The sequence below is a fragment of the Lacerta agilis genome, chromosome 6 (genome assembly GCF_009819535.1).
Source record: "Lacerta agilis isolate rLacAgi1 chromosome 6, rLacAgi1.pri, whole genome shotgun sequence".
NCBI lineage: Eukaryota > Metazoa > Chordata > Lepidosauria > Squamata > Lacertidae > Lacerta > Lacerta agilis.
This window is the reverse complement of record NC_046317.1, coordinates 55,302,176-55,327,046: the sequence shown is the minus strand read 5'-3', so window position 1 is coordinate 55,327,046 and position 24,871 is coordinate 55,302,176. Positions and strand designations below refer to the sequence as shown.

The 24,871-nt window shown below is 44.8% G+C and overlaps 1 protein-coding gene across 1 annotated transcript; it reads left to right on the top strand.

The window, feature by feature from the left end:
- Positions 1-3,126: 3,126 nt before the first annotated feature.
- NUAK2 (NUAK family kinase 2) lies at positions 3,127-20,173 on the top strand. The gene is made up of 7 exons (XM_033152815.1): positions 3,127-3,407; positions 10,849-10,969; positions 12,318-12,469; positions 15,047-15,112; positions 17,227-17,346; positions 17,851-17,983; positions 18,384-20,173. The coding sequence occupies exons 1-7, from the start codon at positions 3,198-3,200 to the stop codon at positions 19,538-19,540; spliced, it is 1,959 nt and encodes a 652-aa protein (XP_033008706.1). The 5' UTR covers positions 3,127-3,197; the 3' UTR covers positions 19,541-20,173.
- Positions 20,174-24,871: the final 4,698 nt, after the last annotated feature.

Here is a 24,871-nt window from a genome sequence, read left to right as displayed (position 1 = left end):
CATGCACCACATGTCTTCACATAGCTGTTGATATCTTAGTGCTGGGTGGATTGCTTCAACATAATGGAGTTATATAGGAGTAACCTGCCAACAAGATATTGGAGAGCCTCAACATTTTTAAAAAATAAAAATGAGGCTCCTTTTCTCTCTTTCTCATAATAATTTCTAGATAACTAAACATTTGCAAGTCTTAGTAGGGTCCGAATATTATATGCAAGTAGTTGTTGATGATGCTATTGTTTCCTGCATTTACAAAACATTTGTCATGTAAGAATTGCAATGATGCCAACTCAATACTGAATCTATTATTATTATTATTATTATTATTATTATTATTATTATTTGCATGCACATGAAAGCTCATACCAAGAACAAACTTAGTTGGTCTCTAAGGTGCTACTGGAAGGAATTTTTATATATTTTTTATTTTGTTTTTTTTTTATTCCTGTAATGCTACAAGTGACCTTATTCAAACCACACTAGACACTGAATTGATTGAATTAATCTTATGTTCAGCTGTGATCTGCCTTGATTGTATTAGTGTGTGTTTCCCTGGTATGTGTCATTGCTGCCCAAGCGCTTTGAAGTTCTGGGAAAATCCAGGTCTGTATGAGTAACTCTGTAGTTATCTTTTCTTCAATCAATGTGATGACCTCACATGCCAAAGTCAGGCTGAAGCTTTTGTTTTGACTGCTGTTGGAACTTTCCTCTCTAAGATCTGAAACCACAATGTGGCAGTCATTCCAACTATTATTAAGTTCCATAAAAAGTGGAGGTGGGTATTTCAACCTATATGAGGGTGGGGTTTTTTTTCAGATGCAAAAACAACTCTGTAAGAGTTTTTATTATTTAGATTTTGTAAAAATGTACGCAATGCCCAATAGCTTCTGAGTGTATATTCAGAGTGTTTTTTGTTTGTTTGTTTGTGTTCTTGTTTTTTTAAGGTAAAGGTAAAGGTACCCCTGACCGTTAAGTCCAGTCGCGGACGACTCTGGGTTTGCGGTGCTCATCTCACTTTACTGGCCGAGGGAGCCGGCATTTGTCTGCAGACAGCTTCCGGGTCATGTGGCCAGCATGACTAAACCGCTTCTGGTGAACCAGAGCATCACACGGAAACGCATAGATGATTGCTATTACAAATAAGAAAATACAGCAAGTGGAGTGCTACAAAGAATCACAACAAGACCTGCAGCAACCTTTCTACATCCCAGCAAATACTTTAAAAAAAAAACATTAACCCCCCCCCAGTTGAGTCAAAATATAGTTTGCATATTTATTTTGCATAATGTGTATAGCCCAGCAGGTTTTTATTGAACCACAGGAAAACAATCCACTGCTAAAGGACAATTCAAATATTAAGGCTACATCCTATGCACACTTATCTGCAAGTAAGCCCAGACTTACTTCTGAGTAGGTATGCATAGGATTGGCTGCCCATATAGATTGCAGAATAAAACAGGGTGTTTCCCATTAATAACTGTATTTGCTTTAGAGTCTTTGTAGCAACAAATATATTCACCATTTGCTTTCGCATCATTTTCTTAGCATATGTCTTCTGATTGTTGTTCTAAATACACTGGAGGTCTTAGGAACCTTTGGCCCTCCAGATGTTGTTGGACTCCTGTTCCCATCAGCCCCCGGCAGCCTGGCTAATGGTGAAGAATGATAGGACATATAGTCCCAAATCATCCTGAGAGCTACAGGTTTTAAACTTTGTTTCCTTGGAAATAACTATTTACTGTGTTCATTGGGAATAGTGTCCTAGTGAGGAAGGGGGATTTCAGACATCAGACAGCCTGTTTATTGAGCATTCATTCTGATTTGTTTGCAGGGTGGTTAGATGATGTTGCATCAAAGGAAGTGTTAGCACACTTCCCAGTGTATTCTCCCTCACTTTCCTTATCACAGAAAGTTGCTATTGGTCTGGTTTGTTTCTCAAGAGCTCCCAATCACCTATAATTGCACAACTTGAATTTGCAAGTATGTGATTGAATCCCACTTGAAAACAGGGACAGTCTGGGAGTGACCTTAACACTTTTTTGTGTAAGCAAATTGGGATGAAAAGAAGGTACCGATGTTCAGCTATGACATTCACTGTTGATGGGGAAATAAGTATATATGTCCTACCTCACAGGGGTGGTGTGTGGATGATGGGAGAGACAACATCTATACTACCTGATAAAAAGGCAATAAATAAAACGCATCTTTTTCCTGAAGTGGTCCCGAGGTGCTAAAACGAGGGTGTTTGTGGAGTGCTGAGAGTCTAGTAATGATTCTGTAAAGGTAAAGGGAGCCCTGACCATTAGGTCCAGTCGTGTCAGACTCTGGGGTTGCGGCGCTCATCTCGCATTACTGGCCAAGGGAGCCGGTGTACAGCTTCCAGGTCATGTGGTCAGCATGACATAGCCACTTCTGGAGAACCAGAGCAGTGCAAGGAAACGCCATTTACCTTCCGCCGAGCGGTACCTAACTACCGGTATTTATCTACTTGCACTTTGACGTGCTTTCGAACTGCTAGGTGGGCAGGAGCTGGGACCGAGCAACAGGAGCTCACCCCATCGCAGGGATGCGAACCGCCGACCTTCTGATCAGCAAGCCCTAGGCTCTGTGGTTTAATTCTGTAGGATGCAGTTATTTTCAAGATTCCCGCCTCTTGCTTGCAGCTGGAATCTCCCTTTCAAACAGCTATGCTAAGGGTGGCTTTTCAGAAACCCAACCCCCGCCGAGTGGCTCAGTTTCTGTCGTTTTAACTTGTCACCATAGAACCGATCGCGTCTTCTTGGCTTTCTTTGTCTTACGAGACAAAGACCGACCACAGGATGCACGTCCTTCCTCGGAAGTCAGCCCCAACTGAGGTCCATATAGCTCTGCTCCCACACAGATGCGCCTGGCGAAGACGGCCAGGCATCCTTGATATTTCTCTGACAACACAAGGCTTCTTGTCCCCCCCCCCGCTCTGCTCCCCCCCCGCTTTATCTCCCCCACCGCCATGGACACCTTGCGAAATAGGTTGGCCACGTGGGGCGCCGCAGCCAATGGCTGCTAGGGGGCGGTCCGGCAGCGCGCAGGTTTGTAGCATTTATTGGCTCGGCGCTGGCCGGCCGGCTCTAGCGGCGCTTTCCAGTCTGCCGATCGCTCTCTCGGTCTCCCTCTCTCTCTCCGCCCGCTTTCGCTTGTCACCTGCGCCGGAGGGGGCGATGGATCGCGCCTGGCCCTCCGATCCCCCGGCGGCCTCCGCCGCGCTAAGGGACGGGCTCCTGCCGTCGCCTAAGCCCCCGACGAAGAAGCAGGCGGTGAAGCGGCACTACCACAAGCACAACCTCCGGCATCGCTACGAGTTCCTGGAAACCCTGGGCAAAGGCACCTACGGCAAGGTGAAGAAGGCGCGGGAGAGAACCGGCAAGCTGGTAAGGAGGGAGAGGGAAGCGCGTGTGTCGTGTGCTTGTGTGTGGACCCGCTTTACGCCGGGACCCTTCAAGCTAAGGCTCCTATTGCTCTGCGTGCACATTTCCAAAGCTTCTCGGCCATCATCGGCCAGTTATTGGTTCTTGGGGTGCCAGGCAGGATTCTGACCCTGTGCCAACTTCTAGGGGCGGAGGTCCCAGCAGCCCCCCATAAAATATTTGAAGGGGCCAGGCACCCCCAAAGTTGATTGGCACTGACATTCAAATAGGGTGCGCGCAACATCTTGTGCTCGATTATGTGGGGCGGGGCCCATCTGCCCCCCGCCATATATTTTATTCAGGTTGGCACCCCTGGCTGGGGCTGCTGCAACCCCGAACGCGATTACTCGGGAGTCAGGCCCCTTGAACGCCTTGCTTGTTCCCCTTTGCAAGGTGTCAGGACTGGGTTGCCCCGAACAAGTTCCTTTGCTTGCCTGAATAGAATTCTCCCTCACCCCCCGCGGTGTCGCAGTTTTCTTCTTCCCAGAAGCATTCCCCGGGAAGATCTCCCTTGAATCTTCCCGCTGTTTGTGCCACCATCAGCACTGCTGTTCCTTTTCAATTTGGCAGCGAGGTGGCTGGCAGCGGCAGGACGCCCTCGGCCAAATTCCCCTGCTGCAAAGCCCTTTTCCCCTCTGGCTGCCTCTGCAGCAAGCGCGGCGTTCTCGTCCTCCAGGTTTTAAGCCGTGCAAGCTGGCAACTGGGACCCCCTTTGCATTTCTGAATGGCGAGATGCCTGGCAGCGGCTCTGTGGTTTCTGCGCATCTGATGCCATAAAGGTTGGCAGATTCTCCCTGAGAGATCACAGAAGTCTTCATCCTCTGCAGCGCAGGGTTCCCTGCTGCAGATAGCAAAGGCGGCGGGGCGATTGGTGCTGCAGGAGAGCGCTTTCCAAACGCAGGGAGGGGGGGACGAGGGGGCGCGTGAATCGGGATTGCAGCCTGCAGGGTTTGCTGGTGCCCGGGGCAGGTTCGCGATCCTTGGAAAAAATGTGCGCGTGCATGTGCGCATGCTCTCTCTCTCACCCACCTACCCCCAGCATAGAAATAGATTGCATAATGAATGCCAGTTATCTTCGACAGAGAGTGAGTTTTTAAAAATCTGCAATTCAGAGGAGCCTTGTAACTAGCTCTGCAACCTGAGTCTATGCAGATTTACTCAGAAATAAATTTCACTGGTTTTTGATGGGACTTACTCTGAGACACATGATGGGACTTACTCTAATGGCACATGGGTTGGCAGCCTTCACAAATTGTGAAGTTGCAGGGAAGGGGAGGTGTGCAAAGACAAAGAGGTTGGGTGGGTGGTGCTGTGAGACAGGGATTCCCACCCCCACCCCTTTGTGGCAAAGGCCTCCTGGTTCCAAATTAGTGATGCAAACAGTGAAGGCAAAGCGAATTAATCCTAATCTGAGTTAATAAACTAAATTGGCAAGCTGTGGGACAGGCCTGTGCAAGTTAATGGTGGCCTTGCAAAACTTCACTTGCCTGGTGTGAATCACTCTGGCTGGTGAGGAACAGAGTGGTAGGATTAAGGGCAATTACATCCTACTGAGCCAGGGTGGTGAAAATTTCACCTCTTCTGCAAGACTGCCTTAAGTAGCTTTCTTTTCGGTGGCAATGGCAAGGCATTTGTAGCAGCAGCTTCCTTGTAAGGCTTAGCTTTGGTGGTAGCCAAAATGCCCTTGTAAAATGGGAGGGCAAGTGGTTTGGGGGCCCCTTTTGGCAATGACACTCCTTTCCCCCCCCCTTAAAAAGTAGAGGACAAAGCTAGCCAATCCTCTGCTGCTATATTTAGCTCTCCTCTCTCCTCTGCTGTTATTGATCTGACATGAATTGCCTGTCACTGCCACGGTTTGCCTTTGTGGCTGTCCTCATTTGAAATGTGGAAAGTCTACTTTCATTGGCTGGAGTTTTCAGGCAGGCAGGCAGGGAACCTCTGCAGAATCTAGGAAGGGGCCCAAAGATCTCAGGGTCTCTCTCTCCCATTTTGACCTTGCTGTGCTGGTGTAAATTAGTATTTCTGGGGAAGGTCCATCAGTGTTTGTGTGAACACAATTAAAATTAGCCCAAAGGCTGTTGGGGACTGTGTTCTAATAGCAGCACTTCCAGGTTTCGAACAAAAGGCACCTAAGCAGCTAGCCTGTTAGAAACCTACTGCACAATGACAGTGGTCTATGTACGAAACCCCTGTAGGAGAAGGCGTGTCTATGCAGGCCTTGGCAAAGCCCTGGATTTTGGGAATAAATTAATCTGGTGGCACCATCATCTTGGCCCATTAGTGAGCAGTGTTGATGTGGGTGGTGGATAAACAGCTCCCAGTCATGCTGACTGAAATGGCAGTTTTGTTTCCTTGTGGAAGGGGAATTTGCATGTTGACTTTTGGGAATTGTAGAAGGAAAGAATAAATATTACTGCAGTAGTGGGCTTGGCCTTTCTCTGCAGTGTTGAGTTGCTCAAACATGCAAACAAAAATTGCACGTAGTCTGGCGCAACCCGGTGCCTCTTTTGTTTCGCATCATATCCAGCCTAATCTAATGAATTGTGCCTATCCCACCCCCACTCCTTTTGAAGGTTGTTTGCAAACTGCAAACTACAGATGAATCATGGAACTGTGGTGTTGAACCACGAGGGTCATCTAGTCCAACCCCCTGCAGTGCAGGAATCTTTTGCCCAATGTGTTGGGGAGATTGAGTCTCCTGTTGTACCAACTGAGCTATCTCTGCTACCCCCTTTTGGGGTTCTTTGCTTAAAATCTAGCCTGATAAAAACACTTTTGGGGGGCCCTACCAGGTGTTTCCTGGCTCCTGTTAATGCATTCAAACCTTGTTAAGCTTCACTGGGCTTATGGTTGCTGGGTCTAAAGGTGGCCCTTTTTCATATTGCCACCTTGGTTTCTTTAACTGACAAGTCTAATAAGTATTTTTCAAGTCCTTGATCAGTGGCTTTAACAAATTGCCTGATTGTAGCCCTTAGGGAAGCAGGAATTCCATGCTGGCCAGTGAGCAGGGTGGTGGATGTATGGATGGAACTCTTGATAGAGCCCTCCTCTTGCCAGACCATTTGGGTGAGGGTTGCTCATTCCTATGCACATTTGTCTGGAAATGCACACTGATAGCCTCTTAGCAGACTGGTGACTTTATTTCCAAGGCTGAGTTAACCATGCAGCAACTGTGCAGGGACATAGCAAAGGAAGATCTGCTATTGAAACCAAGAACTGTTTAGTTACGACTCTTGCATCGCATTGGATACTAAATGACCCTTGGGATCCCTTGCAACTCTACAGTTCTATGATTGTATTTTTCTGTCAGTATCTCTGGCACTGTCTTCTTGGGCAATACGAGCATTGGTCTCCAGATGCTACTAATATCAAGCAGTGCAGCTCCTCTCCTAATTTCAATGTAAAACCCGAATGTCATTCTGTTTATTCCATTTCCACATGAATGAAAATTGAGATGTATGTGATAACTGGTGCCTCTGTTGAAGACACAAGAGTCACCATATCTCAGGGAATCATCTTGATCACCGGCTTTCGCTGACATCTAGGCCTGCTTAGGCTTCAAATGCATCCAAGCAAATCTTGCTCTGTGATGTTGTGGATCAAAGGAAGTAAATCCTGAGTCAGCTGTAGAGGAGTGCACATTTTAAATGAACTGATATTGTGTCAGACGTACTGTGGCTAAAGAAACCAATGAACTTTTAATGCAGGCACCTTTTTATATAAGTACCCCAATGGGTACTTATTGTATTTATTTGCAAACAAAGCTCATATCGGGCCTTATTAAATTACTGGTTTATTTGCTTACGCAGAGATTATGAGCAGCCTCCTTTTCTATCTGGAGCTTCATGTGAAACTGCAGACCAGATGAAAGTGATGAGCTGAATTGGTTTCTACACCTGTTTGCCATTCTGCGTCTGCCTAAATGCTGGAGAGTAGCTTTTAGCTTTTGGCTTTCTGCCAAATCAAACAGGAAGCCTGCTGTTTCTATAGACTTTGCTAGCAAAATGTGATACATGGACTCCTAGTCCTGTGCTGTGTAGACAAAGGGGGAGGGTGGTGTGCCTAAAAATGGAAAGTCTCTCTGTCCCCACCCCCACCCCTGTTATCTTGGGAATATTGTCCAGTAGGGTAGCTGTTAGTCTACCCCACTGGTCTGTGGTGGCAAAAACAGAGAGAGCTTGTGGCACTTTTGGCTTTCACTCTCTGATAGTAGGATATAATTCATTGCTTTCTGGGACTAGGGCAGCGAGCATAATCCGGAACTGGTTTTGGAACCACCTGACAGACTTTCATTACCTGTCGGGAGATTTCTTCCTCTCCAAAACCATAATTAAAACCGGATTTGAAATGGGCTTTAAAACCAAATTATAACAATCAAGCAGAGCTGACTGGGGATATACGTGGTCTGCCTACAATCATAGTGCACTATATACAGTGGTTAAGCCTCATAAAAGATGTGCCTAGTCTAACTGGTCTCTGAAAGGGTGTGATGCTGGTAGTCTAATGGGCACTTTCTCAAAGTCTCTTGTGGGCCATAGACACTTACTTTCAAGTGCATTATGAACAGGGGCCGGGGAATCTCTTAGGGGTCTAGAATCATGCTCTGATCTTCATTGCTGTCATCTAATAAGAGTCCTGCTCAGTGCGTGCCTGCCCTGCATGTGCTAATACACCTGAGCACACTTTGATTTGTGTGGCCATCACCCTTTATTAATTTATCTACAGTACTTTTATTTTGCTTTTTGCCATACAGTGGTCCCAAAGTGGAGCTATTAAAAGGCAGACTCTTCTCTTCCCAAGTGAGCTCAGTCTGGCCTCCAAGCTGTGGCCCTTTCATTGTCAGGCAGTACTCTTGATTTCTGAGAAGGCAAGGCATGGTGGCTCTTGGGTAGCCGTTTCTCTGCTTGTGGGCCTCCTGTCCAAATCCTTAGGGCAGTTTGGACCAGACTAGATGCCAGGCATTCTGGGCACATGCCTCTGGGTCAGTGAATGGAGCAATGGGGATTCTCAATAGTGGGGGGTTCCTGAGGGGAGGGGGTGGAATGGATGAGTACCTTTGTAAAATTAGTAGGCTGCATCTTTGTCTGTTTACCAAAAAAGGGCTTTGCATTGTCCAACAGTTGTGCACATTCCAGAAGGGAGACCAGGTGATAAGGCAGAAAGGGTTAAAGATTAACCCCCTGAACCAAGGCCACTTAAGGAAAGTGACTTGAGCTCAAACACACCATCTGTATTGCTTCCAACATTATTTACATCTCCTATTTATTTGGTTCCCCCATTCAACCTTGCTGGTTGGTAGGTCATGCATTTAGCAGATAAGACTTAACTGGATGTGGGCATGATGCTCCTTACTTGTAACAGTAATTCCAAGTGTAGGTTGGATGTTGACCTATGTGACAACTCTGGATTAAGTAATTCCTATTGCAAGAAAACTGTAGGCTACCCCCCCCCCCCGCCCCCAGGCACCTCTCCCTATGTTATTCATTTTTCTTTTATGTCATTGATTGATTTATACATCTCTCTTGCACAGAAGAACCTGCTTTGAACTTCCCTGATCATTTTTGCAAGAAGTGATTCATGATGTGCCTGGTTGAGCTCACATAATTGGTTTATCTTTTGGGGATACATAACTTCAAAAAGCTGCAACAAACTTATAAGTGGGAAGGAAGTTGTGGTGATGAAATAGGTATTACTAAACAACACACTGCTGTGGCAATGTTGCCCAGTGACCCTACATATGGAGAGCAGCCAGCATTGGTGGGTAAATATTGGGTTAACAAATTCTGGGACTTGCATGCACCACTTCTGTTTCTCTGAAAATATTCTTGTTATGATAGTTTTTGTGATTATTACACTGTGATTGAGGGCAACTTTTATTTTCCTAAAAGTGCAATGGGGAAGGCCACCATCTTGGATTCTTGTTTGGCTTGCTTTGAAGCTTGAGAGCAAACCATTTTGTGACTGCCAAAATCATGTGATTTTTTTGTTGAATAGGAAGTGCACATGAATCTGATTTCTTGGATCCCAAGCTAACTTTCTAACTAGCAACTGGACCATCTCTTGATTCTGTTGCCCTTACTCAGGCCTCCAAGGCCAGACCTCTTTGCTGCCGAGGCAAACAGGGGATATCTTGGTACACCATCCTTTGAACTACTTCAATGCACAGTTCCGCCCTCTATCTGTTGGTGGTAATAGTGAAGTGTGCGTTGATGGTGGTTGCATGGGAGAGAGCTCTAACACTTCACTGCTTTGGGGATGCAAGCCCAGGCCTCCCTTTCCTTGTTGTTGCTGGGAGGCTTAGTATTATGTGTCCTCCAGGATCCTTTTACAGGATTAATGCTGTTCCGCATTCTTGCCTGATAGAAGAAAGGAGGTTGTGCTGGATTCCCTTGTAAATTCAACCCAAGGAGCCCATTGTCTTCACAATCCCTTTGAAAGAGGATTAGCTGCATCTATTCTCTGGTCCTCTCACTTTCCCTCTCTCCTCCCCTTCATTTCCTTGTGGAGGAATTTTCATAATAAAGAAATCTGAGCAAACTTTGGAAGGTTTCCTCCTGCCGGTTCAAATTTCCACCATTTTGGATTGCTGGTTGTATTGCTGGGTTGGGAGGGTGGGGAGTTCTGTGTTGACTAGTGCTTCTTTTCCACAAAAGGGAACATTGCCTGGAACTCATGGCTTCTCTTCCATTGCTTTTTAAAAAATAAAAAAATTGAGGGAGTTATTCTCAGTCTAATATAACAGAACTGTTCCTAAGGGCATCAAATGAAGCTATTGATATTAAGTCATGTTCACTGGTCACATTCCATGCAGTGATGTATCCTAACTGCAGAAGCTCTTTGCCTAAGCCTGAAACATATGGTGCCTGTGTATAGCCCCTGCCTTAAAAAAGAACAAAGCAGGTGTATGTTGAAAAGAACATATGAAACTTAAGTGCAACTTTGATTCGAATAGAATAGGATTGTCTTAATCACTAAACTTGAACCAAAGTGTTTCTAGAGTCAGTGTTCCCCCAAGAGTGTCTCTTTAGTTAGCCAATCGGATTACATGTTTCCCATCATGCATTTCTTCAGTTGTCAGTATAAACATGTGAGCTTCCAAATACTGAGCCAACTCTTAACTCCATATGGTACTTTTAAAGCTTCAGATTCTTAGTAGCCGATGCTGTCATGCACATTTACTGGATTTTTATTATATTAGCAAGTAAGAATTTGTAACCCAGCATTTTGTTGTGTTGATACCTCATGTCCACCAATGTGGATCATTTCTTAATAGATATCACCCCTGTGGCACAGAGTTTGTAGCTGGTCTATTTCCAATCATGAACATACCGGTATGTTGTATTTCCATCAGCAAGGAAGGAGATGACTTCTTGGCTAACCACTTTTCAAACTCCCTGTTTTCCAGGTTGCCATCAAATCTATCCGGAAAGACAAAATAAAGGATGAGCAGGATCTTGTCCATATCCGGAGAGAGATTGAAATCATGTCGTCCCTCAATCACCCCCACATCATTGCTGTCCATGAAGGTAATAACATATAACACACTGCCCCTCTTCAGATATATCCATATAATATTTGTGCCAGCCTCCTTTTCATTTATTTTTCAGATGTCTTACTTTTCAAAAAGGGGTCAGACTGAACTCAAGAACTTGTAGCTCCAACCTGATATACATAGAGAGACCCATATATAATCAATTCTGATGCTGTTAAATATGATATGCATGGGGCATTATTTCCATTCACTATAGGTATCAAAAGTGTGGTGAAATGTCTCTGTGATTTTTAGGAGGCTATCTGCAAAACTATTTGGGGGGGGGGAGTCACAAAGCTCTTTTCACTAAGCAGCGCTGGATGCTGTTTCTTCTGTTTCCCATTCTAATGTACAAGTAAATGCCATTTTTCATCGACCCCACAATGTTGCAAGGGGTGAAATTCTCTGTGGCTTCTACCGGAGGCACAAATAGATGACTCAGTAGCAGCAGCAGCACACAGATCTCTAGGGTAAAAGTTCCCCTCCTACACACTTTTGTACTTTCTTCCCTGCTTTTGTGTACAAAACAACTTGTAGTGGCGGCATGGTCTCTTTTCTTTTCTTTTCTCCCCCTCCCCTTTTTTAAAAGCAATAGTAGCCAGATCCCATTATTTACAGCTTTGAGAGTAAAGATTCCTGCAAAATTGTTCTTAGAACTCTGTGAAATGCCACGTAAGGTGTGTGTTCTAACCTGGAGCCTGGCTCCATTTATTGTTGGCATATGGCAGATACGCGCAGTATTGTAAATACTGGTGACGGTGAGAGTTCTTAAGGCACCGTGCTGCTAAATATAGCAGAAGGGTTGGCATTTCACAAGGCTCTCTGTGTTTGTACAGCCTGTGCCATTTGGTCCATAGCTCTTACTTTAACTCCAAAATGACATAAACGGTGTGTTAAATAGTGATAGGAAAATCCTGACCCTAAGCTACTAACTGGTAAAATACATTAGACTTGAATGAAATGTTCTTGTTTGTTAAACAGGCAGGTGTTGGGCCATCTTAGAGTTTATATGAATGCACTATTTAAATTAACGCTGCATTTGCCTCGCATGAACTGAACTGGTACCCTAGAGCACCAACTTCATGAGCCTGATTTGGAAGGGACACAAGTCAGGATAGGACAGGGACGGGGTTGTTGGACTAGAATGCCCATCTTCCCTAACCATTGATCACCTTGGTTGGAGCTGATGAGAACTGGGAGTCCAACAATGTCAAGAGGAGCAGAAGTTCCCCACTCTTGGGATAGGAACTAAAGCCACAGACTTGTCATCAGGATTGTTTGGCTTAGACATCTTGCATTCTTTGTGATTCATCTTAATGCTGTCCCTGTTCTTGTTCATGTAGTATTTGAAAACAGCAGCAAGATCGTCATTGTGATGGAGTATGCCAGCAAGGGAGACCTCTACGACTACATCAGTGAGCGCCAGAGATTAACTGAGCAGGAAGCCCGGCACTTCTTCAGGCAGGTGGTGTCCGCTATCTACTACTGTCACAAGGTGAGTCGAATTGGATGACTTAAAGTCTTGGTGCATCTTCTCATGTCTGTGCTGTTTATCCAGTAGTTACTTAAGACATTTCAAAAGTCGAAGTGTAGGAGTCTTGAGACTCTGTTCAAATATCACCAGGAGTTGCCTCCTTGTCTTCATTGATCTCCCCAATGGTGTGGTTCACAAGTTCTGCTTACCATGTTACAGCAAAAAAGAGGGCTCATTCTCTTGCTTCCTGCTTTCCCTGTATCTGTTGACTCAACCACAGTGCTGTTTGCCCCACTGCTTTCGCTTGGGAAAATCCAGTTTACCGCTGAATCTGAGCAAACCGGATTGCTATTTGTTCCAGTTTAGCACTAAAGCACAGGCTGTTTGTGGAAAAGCAGCAGGCAAAGGCAGAACTGCTCTGACCTGTGCCTAGAAACCATGGGGCAAGTGGAAAACCCATTCACAAGCCTGTGTGAATGTTTGAAACAAGTTTGTGGATCTGCATTAGTCTACAGGGAACATAAAGTACATAATATATTTGCATCACCATGTAGCAACATGCTTCAAGCACGGATCATACAATTTGTTATGAATGAACTGTTATAGAACAGTTATAGGTATAAAGGTTAGTAATTATTGGCAGTCATAGGAATTTTGATGTTAACGAGGACATAAACATTGGAGGGCTACCTTCCTCCTTAAAGGAAAGAAGTGATAGGGGAGGGCTATTAGACCCTTGTCCTGCTGTGCATAGTGGGCCAGGTTGGGGTGATACTGCCCATTCCAAGGCATGGCACCCCTGGAACAAGTCATCTGAATTATAGTGTACACACATAGGCCCGAACTGCATGCTCTGTTTCCACATAGGTTTTTATGTGCCCATGCTGTGTTGTTTGGATGTGTTCTCTGTGTAGTGTAGTGTTGGATTGGACAGGTGCTATCCAAAGCTGCCCAGTGTGTTCTGTACAGAGGTGTTATGGTGTTGGAGACAAGCAAAGCTGCATATTTCCTCAGGGTGTTTTGTGTACTGCTAAGGCACTATGTTTCCCTAACGAGGTTAGTCACAGTAGTATTGTCAATGTCAACCTTGCACTTGGGGGAACACCCATAGCTGTCACACTGGATTTAATACTAAAAATGTAAAGCATTCCGGATTGCATTTTCACTTTTACTTGAAGCGAAAGGGTCCTTGTGAAGTGACAAACTCAGTTGTGCTGATCTGTACGGGGAATGCAAATGAACCTCTTTATACCTGCTGTATCATCAGGTTTTTTAAAAATTAAATCTTGACTGTTAAGGAAACAGATGCCGATAGTATTGCATCACCAAATGTTTAGAGACAGAGCCCATGAAATTTCTTTGACTCTTGAAAGTCTGGATTTGGTTAATTTTATTTTTGCCACTTGCAATGTGTATACCAAAAATGGTAAGCTTATTTGCTAAACTGGAAAGCAGCTAATCTCATTTATTCTACCCTCAAAATTTATTCCTGTGATCTGCTGAAGTTTTGAGGCAGACAAAAAAACTTAAGGTGATAGATTGAGCTTGGATAAAGCAATCGTAATATATACCCAGGCAATAAATGTCTAGAATTCCTGGCCTCCTCCTACTTTGCATGTTTTGTTTTTGTTGCAGAATGTGGGGAGGAATGTAGAGATGCAGGTTTTTGAACTCTTTCTTTTGGGAAAGAATTTTGGGATTCTAGGAATGTTAAAGGCCAGACGACAAAAATGGGCTTGCATGGTGCACAGGAAGGTGTGATCAGGGAACATAATTGCAATTTGTCATGACATTACCTAAACTCCACATTGCAATAATATGGACTAGGAGCCTGACTTTTTTTCTATTTTGCTCGTGAAATTGTTAAATATCAGGCAATGATAGCAACTGAATTTGCTGGGTCCATCACATGATTTCAGGTCCATGACAGATAGTGGTACCCAACATTGGTCAGATGATGGCAACATGTGGATGGCCATGAGCATGCTGCATGTTGAATGCAAAGGAGAGAGTTTTGTGCTTGTATCTGAGAAATGACACTAGCAAACCTGACGTTCTTTCACCCGCCATCTTGTTTTGGAGATGGGGAAACAAGAATAGCAACATGCAACACTTGGTTAAAGAGGTCCTTTGTAGACATTTAGAGCTTTCATTATTGTTTAGTGCAATTGGAACTGTCATTTGTGGTGATCCTACTTATTTTCATGGACTTGCGATTATGAAAACATGGCTCACAGGTTTGTATGCAAGCACATGCTTTTACGGAAAGTTCTCTAGTTGTGTAAATGAGCACTACGACAGTAGAATAAAGTGGAAGGTTCTCAATTTGAACCTAATTGTTGGGCGGAACATTTGCTGGAATCCCTTGTTAGAACTTTCTCTCTTGTATTCCTAGTGGGTGTGTATATTGTGGCTCTCACTTTAGTTTCCTGTCTGGCTGCTTTGGGCTTTTTGCCCTTAAGAAAAAAAGCAACAGTCTGTTAAACACACTGCTTGCATCTCTATAGATGGACAGAATTAGCAGAGGCAGACTTCTAGCATGCTTTGGCTTCCACCAGAAAAAACAAACCTAAACTCTCCTTTTCTCTCTCTCAACAGAATGGAATTGTTCATAGAGATCTGAAGCTTGAAAACATCCTTCTGGATGCTAACGGCAACATCAAGGTAAGTGGAGCTATTCAAGTTGTCAGTAGCTTGCAACATGTGATGCTCAAATGCCTGGGAGGAAGTTATTTGCCCCTTTAAAGTCAAGGTTGCCTTCAGATAATAGCAAAATATACAGAAAAAGAGGACTTTAAAATAGAAAGCTAATGACAAAATTAAAATCCACAATTAAAAGCCACAACGCCCTTCATCCCTGACCATTGATCAAGCTGGCAGGATGTGATGTGGTTTGGAGTCCAACAACATCTGGAGGGCAGCTGTTTGGGCAAGGATGGTTCAGACCATGTTGTCTGTGGATTGTTCTCATTTCTAAACTGGCACCTGCTACTGTTGGATACCAGGGTTGCAAAGGGAAAAGGTGAGCCTTTGCTATTTCTTGTAACTGTGGAAAACGAGAAAATGCTGTCCTCCAAATCCTTGAGGACCAGGATCCTTTATCCAGGGAGACGAAGGAGCTATAAATAGCCAGCAGTTACCAGAATACCAGGGCATATCTCGCACGATAAACATGCAGCTATTCCGTGTAATCCAAATAGTGACTCATGGCAAGTTAGGGATAAGGGGAAAGTTTTTTGTGGCTTTTAAGCAAGGAGGAAATGCCTGTTTCCAAGATGATTAGACCAAATATTTCAATTGTCAGGCTTAAGAATAATCCAACAGAGTTTATCCTAGTTCTGTGCAAAAGGATAATAGAGTCATAGAATCATAGAGTTGGAAGAGACCACAAGGGCCATCCAGTCCAACCCCCTGCCAAGCAGGAAACATACCTAGAGCTGTCCTGCTATGGAATAATAAGAATGTGAAATTCCCAGGCACCTTTTGAGCAACAGATGACCAAGTAGGAACTGCTCTGATAATTGAAAGAAGCAATGTTGATTACTCGCACTCAGTGGAAGGACAAATCTTACGGCAAGAGTAGCCAGTATGTTGCCCTCCAGATGTCATAAAATCATAGATTTGTAGAGTTGGAAGGGTCTACGGGGCTCATCTTGTTCCAACCTTCTGCAATGCAGGAATCTTTTGCTCAATGTGGGGCTTGAACCCATAAGAGTCTGAGCCCCCGCCAGCACAGCCATTGGTTAGGGATGACTTGAGTTTGCAGTCCACCAGCAGACAGTACATAAGGGCAGCACCTTGGGCTACCCTTTTCTTTATGCAGAGAAAAGAAATCCGTTGTAATAGCTTTAAAAGTGTGATGGTCTTGCTGGACTGCCAGGCATGTGCTATGATAATGGTACATCAACTATTTTCCCTAGTCGCTTATGTAGCCTTCCCTTGGCCAAACCCTTCTGTGGGGGAGCTATGAGGTCTGGGTTCACAGAGGTGGTGGGGGATGCATGAAGATGACAATGCCTCAAGGCCCAGTTTTGTGGTGCCAGCCCACTGAGTTTCCTACCTTTTATAATGCAGCAAGAGGGACTGGTAGGAAAATGTGGTATCCCATAATTGTTAAAATCCAGGGGGCTGCAACTCTTCATATATTGCAAGGATAAGGAAACAAGGCTCCCAAAGTTCTGCTTAACGGCATAAACCAGATACTCTTTCACCCAGAGAGTTTTTCTTCCTTAAAAAAAAAAAGAGCCAGTCAACTGTTAACATAATGGAGATATTTGTGCAGTTAATAATAAACAAAGACCTCCCATGGTCTATGTTGCCTGAACAATAGGCCGTTCTGCAACTGTGAACCTGGAAACATGTTCTGTACCTTCTGGCTGATCTGATTGGCTGTGGGGCTGGATAAACAAAGGTATTAAAAATGTGGTATCAGCAGATGCTTGCAGCTGTGGCACAAGCGCAAGACTGGTAGAGCCCGGCTGCTCAGTTCTTCAAGCCCTGATACATACCTGATGAAGCAGTTCTGCTTTTAGTCTAGGAACTGAGTGTGCTTTTAGGGCTTCCACCTTTTTCCTGGAAGGCTCCTGAACAAGTGAATGGCAGGCAGAAATTCAGCCGGTGCAGCTGTGATCCAATGCCCAGCCCTAGAAGCTGTGGGTTCAGATTTCAAATCTTAATTCAGGCCAGCAATATTTTTAATAGACACAATACAGGTTATGGTAGTGGTCTTCCACCAACAACAGTGCTAACCTGTCACCTTATTTCCCTCCCACCCCTAGATTGCAGACTTTGGCCTCTCCAATGTCTTCCAACAAGACAGGTTCCTCCAGACCTTCTGTGGGAGCCCCCTCTATGCATCCCCCGAGATCGTCAATGGAAGACCTTACAAAGGACCTGAGGTAAGAGGGCTGCTTATAAAACAAACTCCAGACACAACCATTCTCTCAGGCCAGTCCCTCATGGGCTGGCAGTTATGTACCCTCTAGTCTGGGCTTCTCTCTCATCTTCTGTGTTCCTTCGGGGCACGGGGGCCTTGGGGAAGGTGAGGGTTCCCCTTTTTAGACCACTGATGGTTCTGTCCATGTGCTCCCAGGTCTGAGGTTCCTTGTCTCATTTCCTTGGCAAATATCAGTAACAAGGGAGAATTGTCTACACGACACATATCTAAAATTAAGTGTCTTGAGATGTCTTTGCCTAGCAATTAAAGCAGCCTGCTCCATCCAGCATATGAGCCCTCCATGCACTTGGAGCTATAACTTCCATCAGCCCCAGCCAGCATGATTGGGGATGATGGGAGTTGTAGTCCAGTGACACCCAGAAGGCTGAATTAAAGCAATAGTAATGAGCAAGACAGTCCTTGTTCTTTTCACCTGCTGATGCTGCTGTCTCTTCTGTTTCTTCAGGTTGACAGCTGGTCCCTTGGAGTGCTCCTCTATATTTTGATTCATGGCGCAATGCCTTTTGATGGTCAAGACTACAAGACTCTGGTCAAGCAAATCTCAAGCGGTGACTATAGAGAGCCCACCAAGCTATCAGGTGAGTGGAAATGAAAGTAGAAGTTCTGCATTCTGCTGTTTTGATATCGTTTTATGAAAGTGTGGATTACACATCATGTGCCTCTCTATGTGCAGTTAACACAAACAACATGAAGCACATAGTGGCCAGTGCATGCAACTGTCCCTGATTATTAAATAAAATAGGTAGTCATGAACATAAGGAGAGCCTGCTGGATCAGGTCAATGACCCATCTAGTCCAGCATCCTGCTCTCACAGTGACCAACCAGATGTCATGGCTTTTGATTATCTGTTAAACAGGCCAAGCCATTGGCTGACATGGAGGTGGAGAGGTCAGAGTCTTCCCTTACTTGGGGAAAGGAGATTTAAAATGGAACATGGCCCTTACCTGTGTATCTGATGTGGTTTCTTTGTCCTTCAGAGGCTTGCGGCTTAATCCGGTGGATGCTGATGGTGAACCCAGAGCGCCGAGCCACCATCGAAGATATCGCCAGTCACTGGTGGGTGAACTGGGGCTACAAGGTGCCCATTGGGGAGCAGGAGTCCTTGCGTGAGAATGAATCTCCATTGGCCACCGTGGCAGAGTGGCTGCGCCGCTCCTCCAGGCCCCTCTTTGAGAATGGCTCCAAGGTCCGCTGCTTCTTCAAGCAGCACATCCCTGGCGTCACGCTGGAGAGGCAGCGCTCACTGAAGAAGTCTAAGAAGGAGAATGACGTCTCCCACGCTCTGCAGGAGACAGGACCCGTTCCTGAGAACCCATCCAAATCTATCCTCAAGAGACCCAAAGGCATCTTGAAGAAGAGGAATTCCTGTGAGAAGACCCAGGCTCCACCTCCCCCTCCTCCTCTAGTGATGTCGCCTCCTGTGGACATGCGGAAGGAGGGCAATACTGGAACTGCCCTTGACTTGACTTGCGTCTTGTCATCCAAGGCTTTGAACTGCAAGAACGAAGATGTTTCAGCCACCCCTACCGCACCCAAGAAGGGAATCCTGAAGAAGCCCCCAAAGAGAGAGTCTGGCTACTACTCCTCCCCAGAGCGCAGTGAATCGGTGGATGTCTTGGACTCTAGCATGGACCTCGATGCCAACGTCTTTGCTGACGATGCCTCCTCCGCATCCTCATCTCAGAGCTCCAGTTACGACCATCACACCAGGAGGAAAGGCATCTTGAAGCACAATGGCAAGTACTCTTCCAGCAGCACCGAGTCCGACAGCGTGCCTGCCAAGGTCTTCTCCCCTTTTGCTGAAGTCGCTTTGCCCAAGCTGCCCCTTACCTGCCGTAGTCGCCCATCCAGTGCGGTGAGCGAGGACAGTATCCTTTCCACAGAGTCCTTTGACCAGCTTGACTTGCCTGATCGGATGCTTGGGAGTGGAGGCATCCCAATGCGAGCATCCGTCTCTGCGGATGACCTCCTGCAGCTGGAGGAGGAGGGAGAGGCGGGAGGTCGGCGGCTCCGCCGCTGGACAGTGACTCGTTGCCAAAACCCTCTGGCAGATAGCTGCTTCTCCCTGGTGGACTGCGATAACGTCACTGAGGTCTACAAGCGGGCTGTGGCCATCAGCATGAAACTCAGCTGAGGGGGCCATGGGAAGACTTTGCGCTAATCAATGCACACATCCGCAGTGATGTCTCGCAGCGGCTCTGGCTCGGAAGGAACAGAGTTGTCCAAACAATTTGCACTTCCTTTTGAGGTGGGACGAGAGAACTTTCCTCAGACTTTGTCTTCTCCTCCCCTGACAGGGTTAGAAGTGCTACCAGCTAGAAGTATTTATTTGTTGCATACGCTTTGGAATGTAAAGAGAACACTCAAGGTTTTAACAATGGCTTGTACTGGTACAACAGGGTACTGGAGTGTGTTTGGAGGGAGAAGAATGTATGTTGGTAGGAAGTTTGTGGATGTGGGATGGATCTGTAAGGGCAGTGTAGTGGGGCTGGAGTATTAGGGGAGAAACAAGTGCAGGGCAAATCAACCTCTGCCTTCTCACAGTGAGTTGAAATCCTAAATGGTGGAGACCTGTAACATTCCCTTGAACACTTTCATCTCTCCAAACAGACCCTGATGATCATCTCTGATCTTAGTGACTGGGATGGTTATTTTATTTGCACTGTGCTTCTTTAATTGCACAAAGATCATAACGGAGGTAGAAACTCCTCTGAAGGGGAACAGTGATGTGGCAAGGCAATAGGAAAGGAATAGCTCTTGAGCTGGAAAAAAAATACCATAGGTTTCTGGCCCCTTGGAGAGTATCTGCACTGCAAACATAGAAAAGGGTGTCTTGCTATATCCTGGTATTTTCAGCCCTAAAAGTGGGGAGGGGGCAAGGGCTTGCTAATGTGATTCTGAGCATCCTCCATAAAATCAAGACTGCCTTGCTGTTTGAACTAAAAGCATGCAGCCGTGGTGGAAGTAGGATGTTAGCTGTTGAGAACTCACTACAGTAACAGCACACAGGACCTCAAAAAGATCCCTCACCATCCTTCTTTGGTTTATTTATTCATTTGAGCAGACTAGAATATTTTGATTCTTAATTATAGATTCTAAAAATAAAATAATGCAAGATGGCTAAAGGTGTATCTCTATCCTTGGTGTATCTTTCCTCTCTGCACCTCCTGAGAGAGAGGTTGCAATTTTGAGAAAGTCAGTTGGACAACACCTGTGACAATTACAGCAGTCATTGTGTATCTCAGGAGATTGGCCTGCCCTTATTTTTGGGGGAAGATCTTGACTGAAATGCAAATCAAATCAGAACTGGGCACTGGGGCACATGGCATCTGAATGCCCAATGGAAGCCTTTACTGGAATGGGAGCAAATAAGGAGACTGGTTTAAAAGAGTAGGCACATCAGGCATAAGAGAAAGTGGGCATCTTGTCCATGATAAACATGTGTGCCTTTAAATACAAAAGTATGAACTGTGGCTCTGAGCATTAGATAAGTAAACTTATGCAGTTTTAATGGAAGAAAGCCTTCTGGTGTCCTTCACCTCTCAATAGCCTCTTATACCCCCTAAAATTCCTCTCTAGAGGTCTGGAGGCCGCCTGAATAATGTGGGGTGAGGCTGTGTGCTTTTTATGAACTCCTTGGAAGTTAACTTATCTCAGCCTATGTGTGTTTGCCCAGATAGCTGTTACCTGATGGGGATTTTGTTGTTGCCGAGTATTTCAAAACACTGCTTTTCTGAGCAATGCAAGCTACTTGATGAAAAGTTTTTTTTTTAATGGTTAAAGATGGTATTTTGTGTTTGTTTGTTTGTTGTTGTTTTTTTAAAAAAGTAACTCTGGTGACTTTAATAACTAGCAGTAAAGTGATCTGCAGAACATTTCTATCTTGTAACCCTTTTGGATTCCAAATAACCTGTTGCACTATCTTGCCATGTCTTCTCTGGTTGGCCTTCCAACTCTGTTTGCTTTTATTATTAATTTTGCCATCCAGAGAAGTTAATCAATACAAAAAAGCAAAACGAGACTTGAACTCTCTGGTCTATGCAGCTCTCCTTTTCACAAGCTGGTGACAAACAATGGTTATGCAAAAAGAATAAAGGAAAAGGAACCAACTGTTGGATGCGTCAGTTGTCTGTCATTGCGACTTCACTGGTTTGCCTGCCAAATGGTTAAAAGGCTGCTCCCCCACCCACTCTCCTCTACTGGTCTTTTTCACATTCTCTGAAGACTGGTCTCCTGAGATCTTCTGGAGGTATTCACATCAAAATACTCTCTAGGCAAGATCACAAACCTCCTTTGGCCATCGATCAGGAAATGCTGTGAGCCCCTGATTTCCATATGGGCAATTATGACCATTAGAAGGTAAAAGTGGGTTTTTCATACCACGTTGCAACCCCAACTGATTATAAAACATAGATTACTCATTACAGTTTTATTCCACTTCTTCCTATGAGGGGTATGCTAGCACCCAATAATTCCTATTGAGGCAAAGGAGAGTACTGTATTGTAATGGTTGGATATTAGAATCCAGGATTCTTGCATTAAGCATTCCAGCCTCTGCACCTCACTGCCTGTCAGCAGCAAGAAACAACTCATCCATGTTAAGTAATCACACCGGCAATAAAAGTTTTTCCTTCTGACTTAGTCAGAAACTCACATCTATTCTTTTTATTACTTTCAATTATATCCCACCTTTCCTCCCAGGTAAAGGTAAAGGACCCCTGGATGGTTAAGTCCAGTCAAAGGTGACTATGGGGTGTGGCACTCATTTCACTTTTCAGGCCAAGGGAGCCAATGTTTGTCCACAGACAGCTTTCTGGGTCATGTGGCCAGCATGACTTCTGTGCAACGGAACACAGTGATGGAAACCAGAGCGCACGGAAACCCCATTTACCTTCCCACTGCAGCGGTACTTATTTATCTACTTGCACTGGTGTGCTTTCGAACTGCTAGGTTGGCAGGAGCTGGGACAGAGCAACCAACCTTCCAGCAAGCCCAAGAGGCTCAGTGTTCTCCTGAGAGGTGGGGCAGCCTCCGAGTCTTATGGCTGGCTCAAAGTTACCCAATGAGCTTCACGGCTGAGTAGGGATTGAAGCCTAGTTCTCTCAGGTTCTAGTCCAACTAACCACTACACCATAAAATGCAGGAGAGATGTTTATACAATTTCAAATGCACCCTCCCAATTTCTATTGCCAAAAGGCTTGCACAGAAGCTGGAAGTCTTCAGCAATCTTCGTACTGGATGGATGCTATTGGTGTAGTAACACAGGAAGCTGTCAAAGAGTCTTTCGTTCATCTAGCCCAGTGTTGGCACTCAGCCCCTGGAGAACCATTGCCAGTCAAAGGCAGTGATCTCTGCCCTGCCCCACACCTGCTGACTGATCCTACTAGCTAAAGATGCCAGAGATTGAACATGGGGATGGGGCCTTCTGTGTGCAAGTGTTCCCTGCTGCTAGGCTATGTGCAGTCCCTCTGGAGTGGGGAAGTGGGATAAAACAGGTGGAACTGCATGGTTTTGGAGAATCAAAAAAATATATATTCAGGAAATGAAGTCTGAATTGCCATATGCACTCAAGAGGTTGATGTTGCAGAGCTGAAACAAGGATTCAGGATAATCTTAGGGCTCATCTGCACTGCCCCACTGCTTTCCCCCCAGTGAAACCTGCAACATCAACCTCTTGAGTGCCTTCAACATGTGCCTTCGTCTTGACTGTAAATGAGGGTAGGTGGTCATCAATCCAACTAGTGCCTTCTAGGCAGGAAGGAAACAAAGGTTAATGAGGAAATTATGGGTATTGCCTTCTATCCATTGAGCAGCTCATGATACAAGGGCATATACTGTGACCTGGTCATTGCCTCGAGGGACACTAAATTCTTGTAGGGAGAATCTTGTCTGGGGGAAATAATTGCAAGGGTGGAGCAGGCAAAAAAAAAAAGGAAGCTACTGAGCTTGCTGATGAAGCAATTCCTGCGCTGCAGAAGCAGACTATGCCTGACAACCATCAAACCCCACATCGACCTCCCTGTTGGCGAAAGTTTCGCTATCTCACTGATACTTGCCAAAGTGCACTTTATCACGAAAAAGTATTAAAAATATTCATAGTTTGTTATTTCTTGCACTCCTTGTTTAACCATATGTTTTTAGACTAAATATTTATAGCTTATGAAGCAATAGCCTGTAGTGAGATAATTGGTGATCTTACATTCTCCCTCTCTCATGAAAAAACATGATTACCTTTATAAGTACAATAAATCTTTCAAAAAAATTATGTGTTCATAGGGGGGTCCGTACATTCTTGCTGGGATACCTGAAATAATGGTTCTGCAACAGGCAAACTTGCAGTTAAGGTGTATGAAATTTGACATAGCTGAAGACTTAAGGTCCAAAATTCATGGGTCACCAAACCAAATTAATTTGGACTTGTGTTTTGCTGTACAAATAGCTGGGAACCGCAGTTCTAAAGGATAGGAGCCAACTCCTAGGGGTATAGGTCCCTTTGAATCATGGGAACTGTAGTTTGCCCTTACTGAGCTGCAGTTCCCAGCACCCTTAATAAACTGCAGTTCCCCATATCTTTGGGGGGGGAGCCATGTACTTAGAATGATGTGAATGTGATCTATGTCTTTGTACAACTATTTTGAGTTTACGTCCTTAACAAGAAAGAGCAGCATGAGTGAGGCATCTTAAATTTGACACTAACAGCATTTAATACCAGGGGATCACATTTAGCGAAAGCATTTCTAACTTGCTGTTCTTCACAACGGGCGGGGTTCAATAACAGAACACCCATCACCATTTCAGAAATGCAGTGATACAAATAAATGTATCCAGAGCAGAAAATATACAAACCAGCACAGGATATGACTCATGATGGGCACTCGGAAACTACTTACCGAATGCCTGGTTAATTATCCTTTACTTTCTACCAAGCACAATTTCCTAAAACAAATTCAGACTAGTACTTAAGGTTACTGTCTGGGAACCTACTTAAAGCACAGTATTTTCTCTCTCTAGCACTGCCACTGCATAAGCAAACTCTTTTGTGGCATAACAAAAATGGTATCTTTGTTTTTTTCCAGCATTCAGATTGGTCAGCTAAAAATGGAATTGAATGGTGATGCATCTTGCAAAAATCTGGCTTGAGAATGGTTTGCAAAACTTAGATATCATCATGCCAGAAGAGCTGAAAATTATGTTAAAACTCCAGAGCCTATATTATATGTTTTGTAAACAAAACACACACAGGTGTCACTGCTGTTGCTATGTTAGATTTAAGTTAGCTTTTAACATTGATTTCCATTTTAATGCTTAGTCTAATTTCTAAAAAAATAATAATAGACAAGCACAGTACTGAATGGCCAGGTCCAAAATACCTGTTCTTGGCGAACTCGCCTTCAGAAATTGTGCTCAAAGGCCTTTGTTGTTGTTGTTGTTCAGTCGTTCAGTCGTGTCCGACTCTTCGTGACCC

Bases quoted from the DNA above. Each gene is read 5' to 3' on its own strand.
- NUAK2 (XM_033152815.1), top strand. From the start codon at position 3,198: ATGGATCGCGCCTGGCCCTCCGATCCCCCGGCGGCCTCCGCCGCGCTA. The intron at 10,970-12,317 runs GTAATAACATAT...TTGTTCATGTAG, and splicing joins CATCATTGCTGTCCATGAAG to TATTTGAAAACAGCAGCAAG. The intron at 17,347-17,850 runs GTAAGAGGGCTG...CTGTTTCTTCAG, and splicing joins GACCTTACAAAGGACCTGAG to GTTGACAGCTGGTCCCTTGG.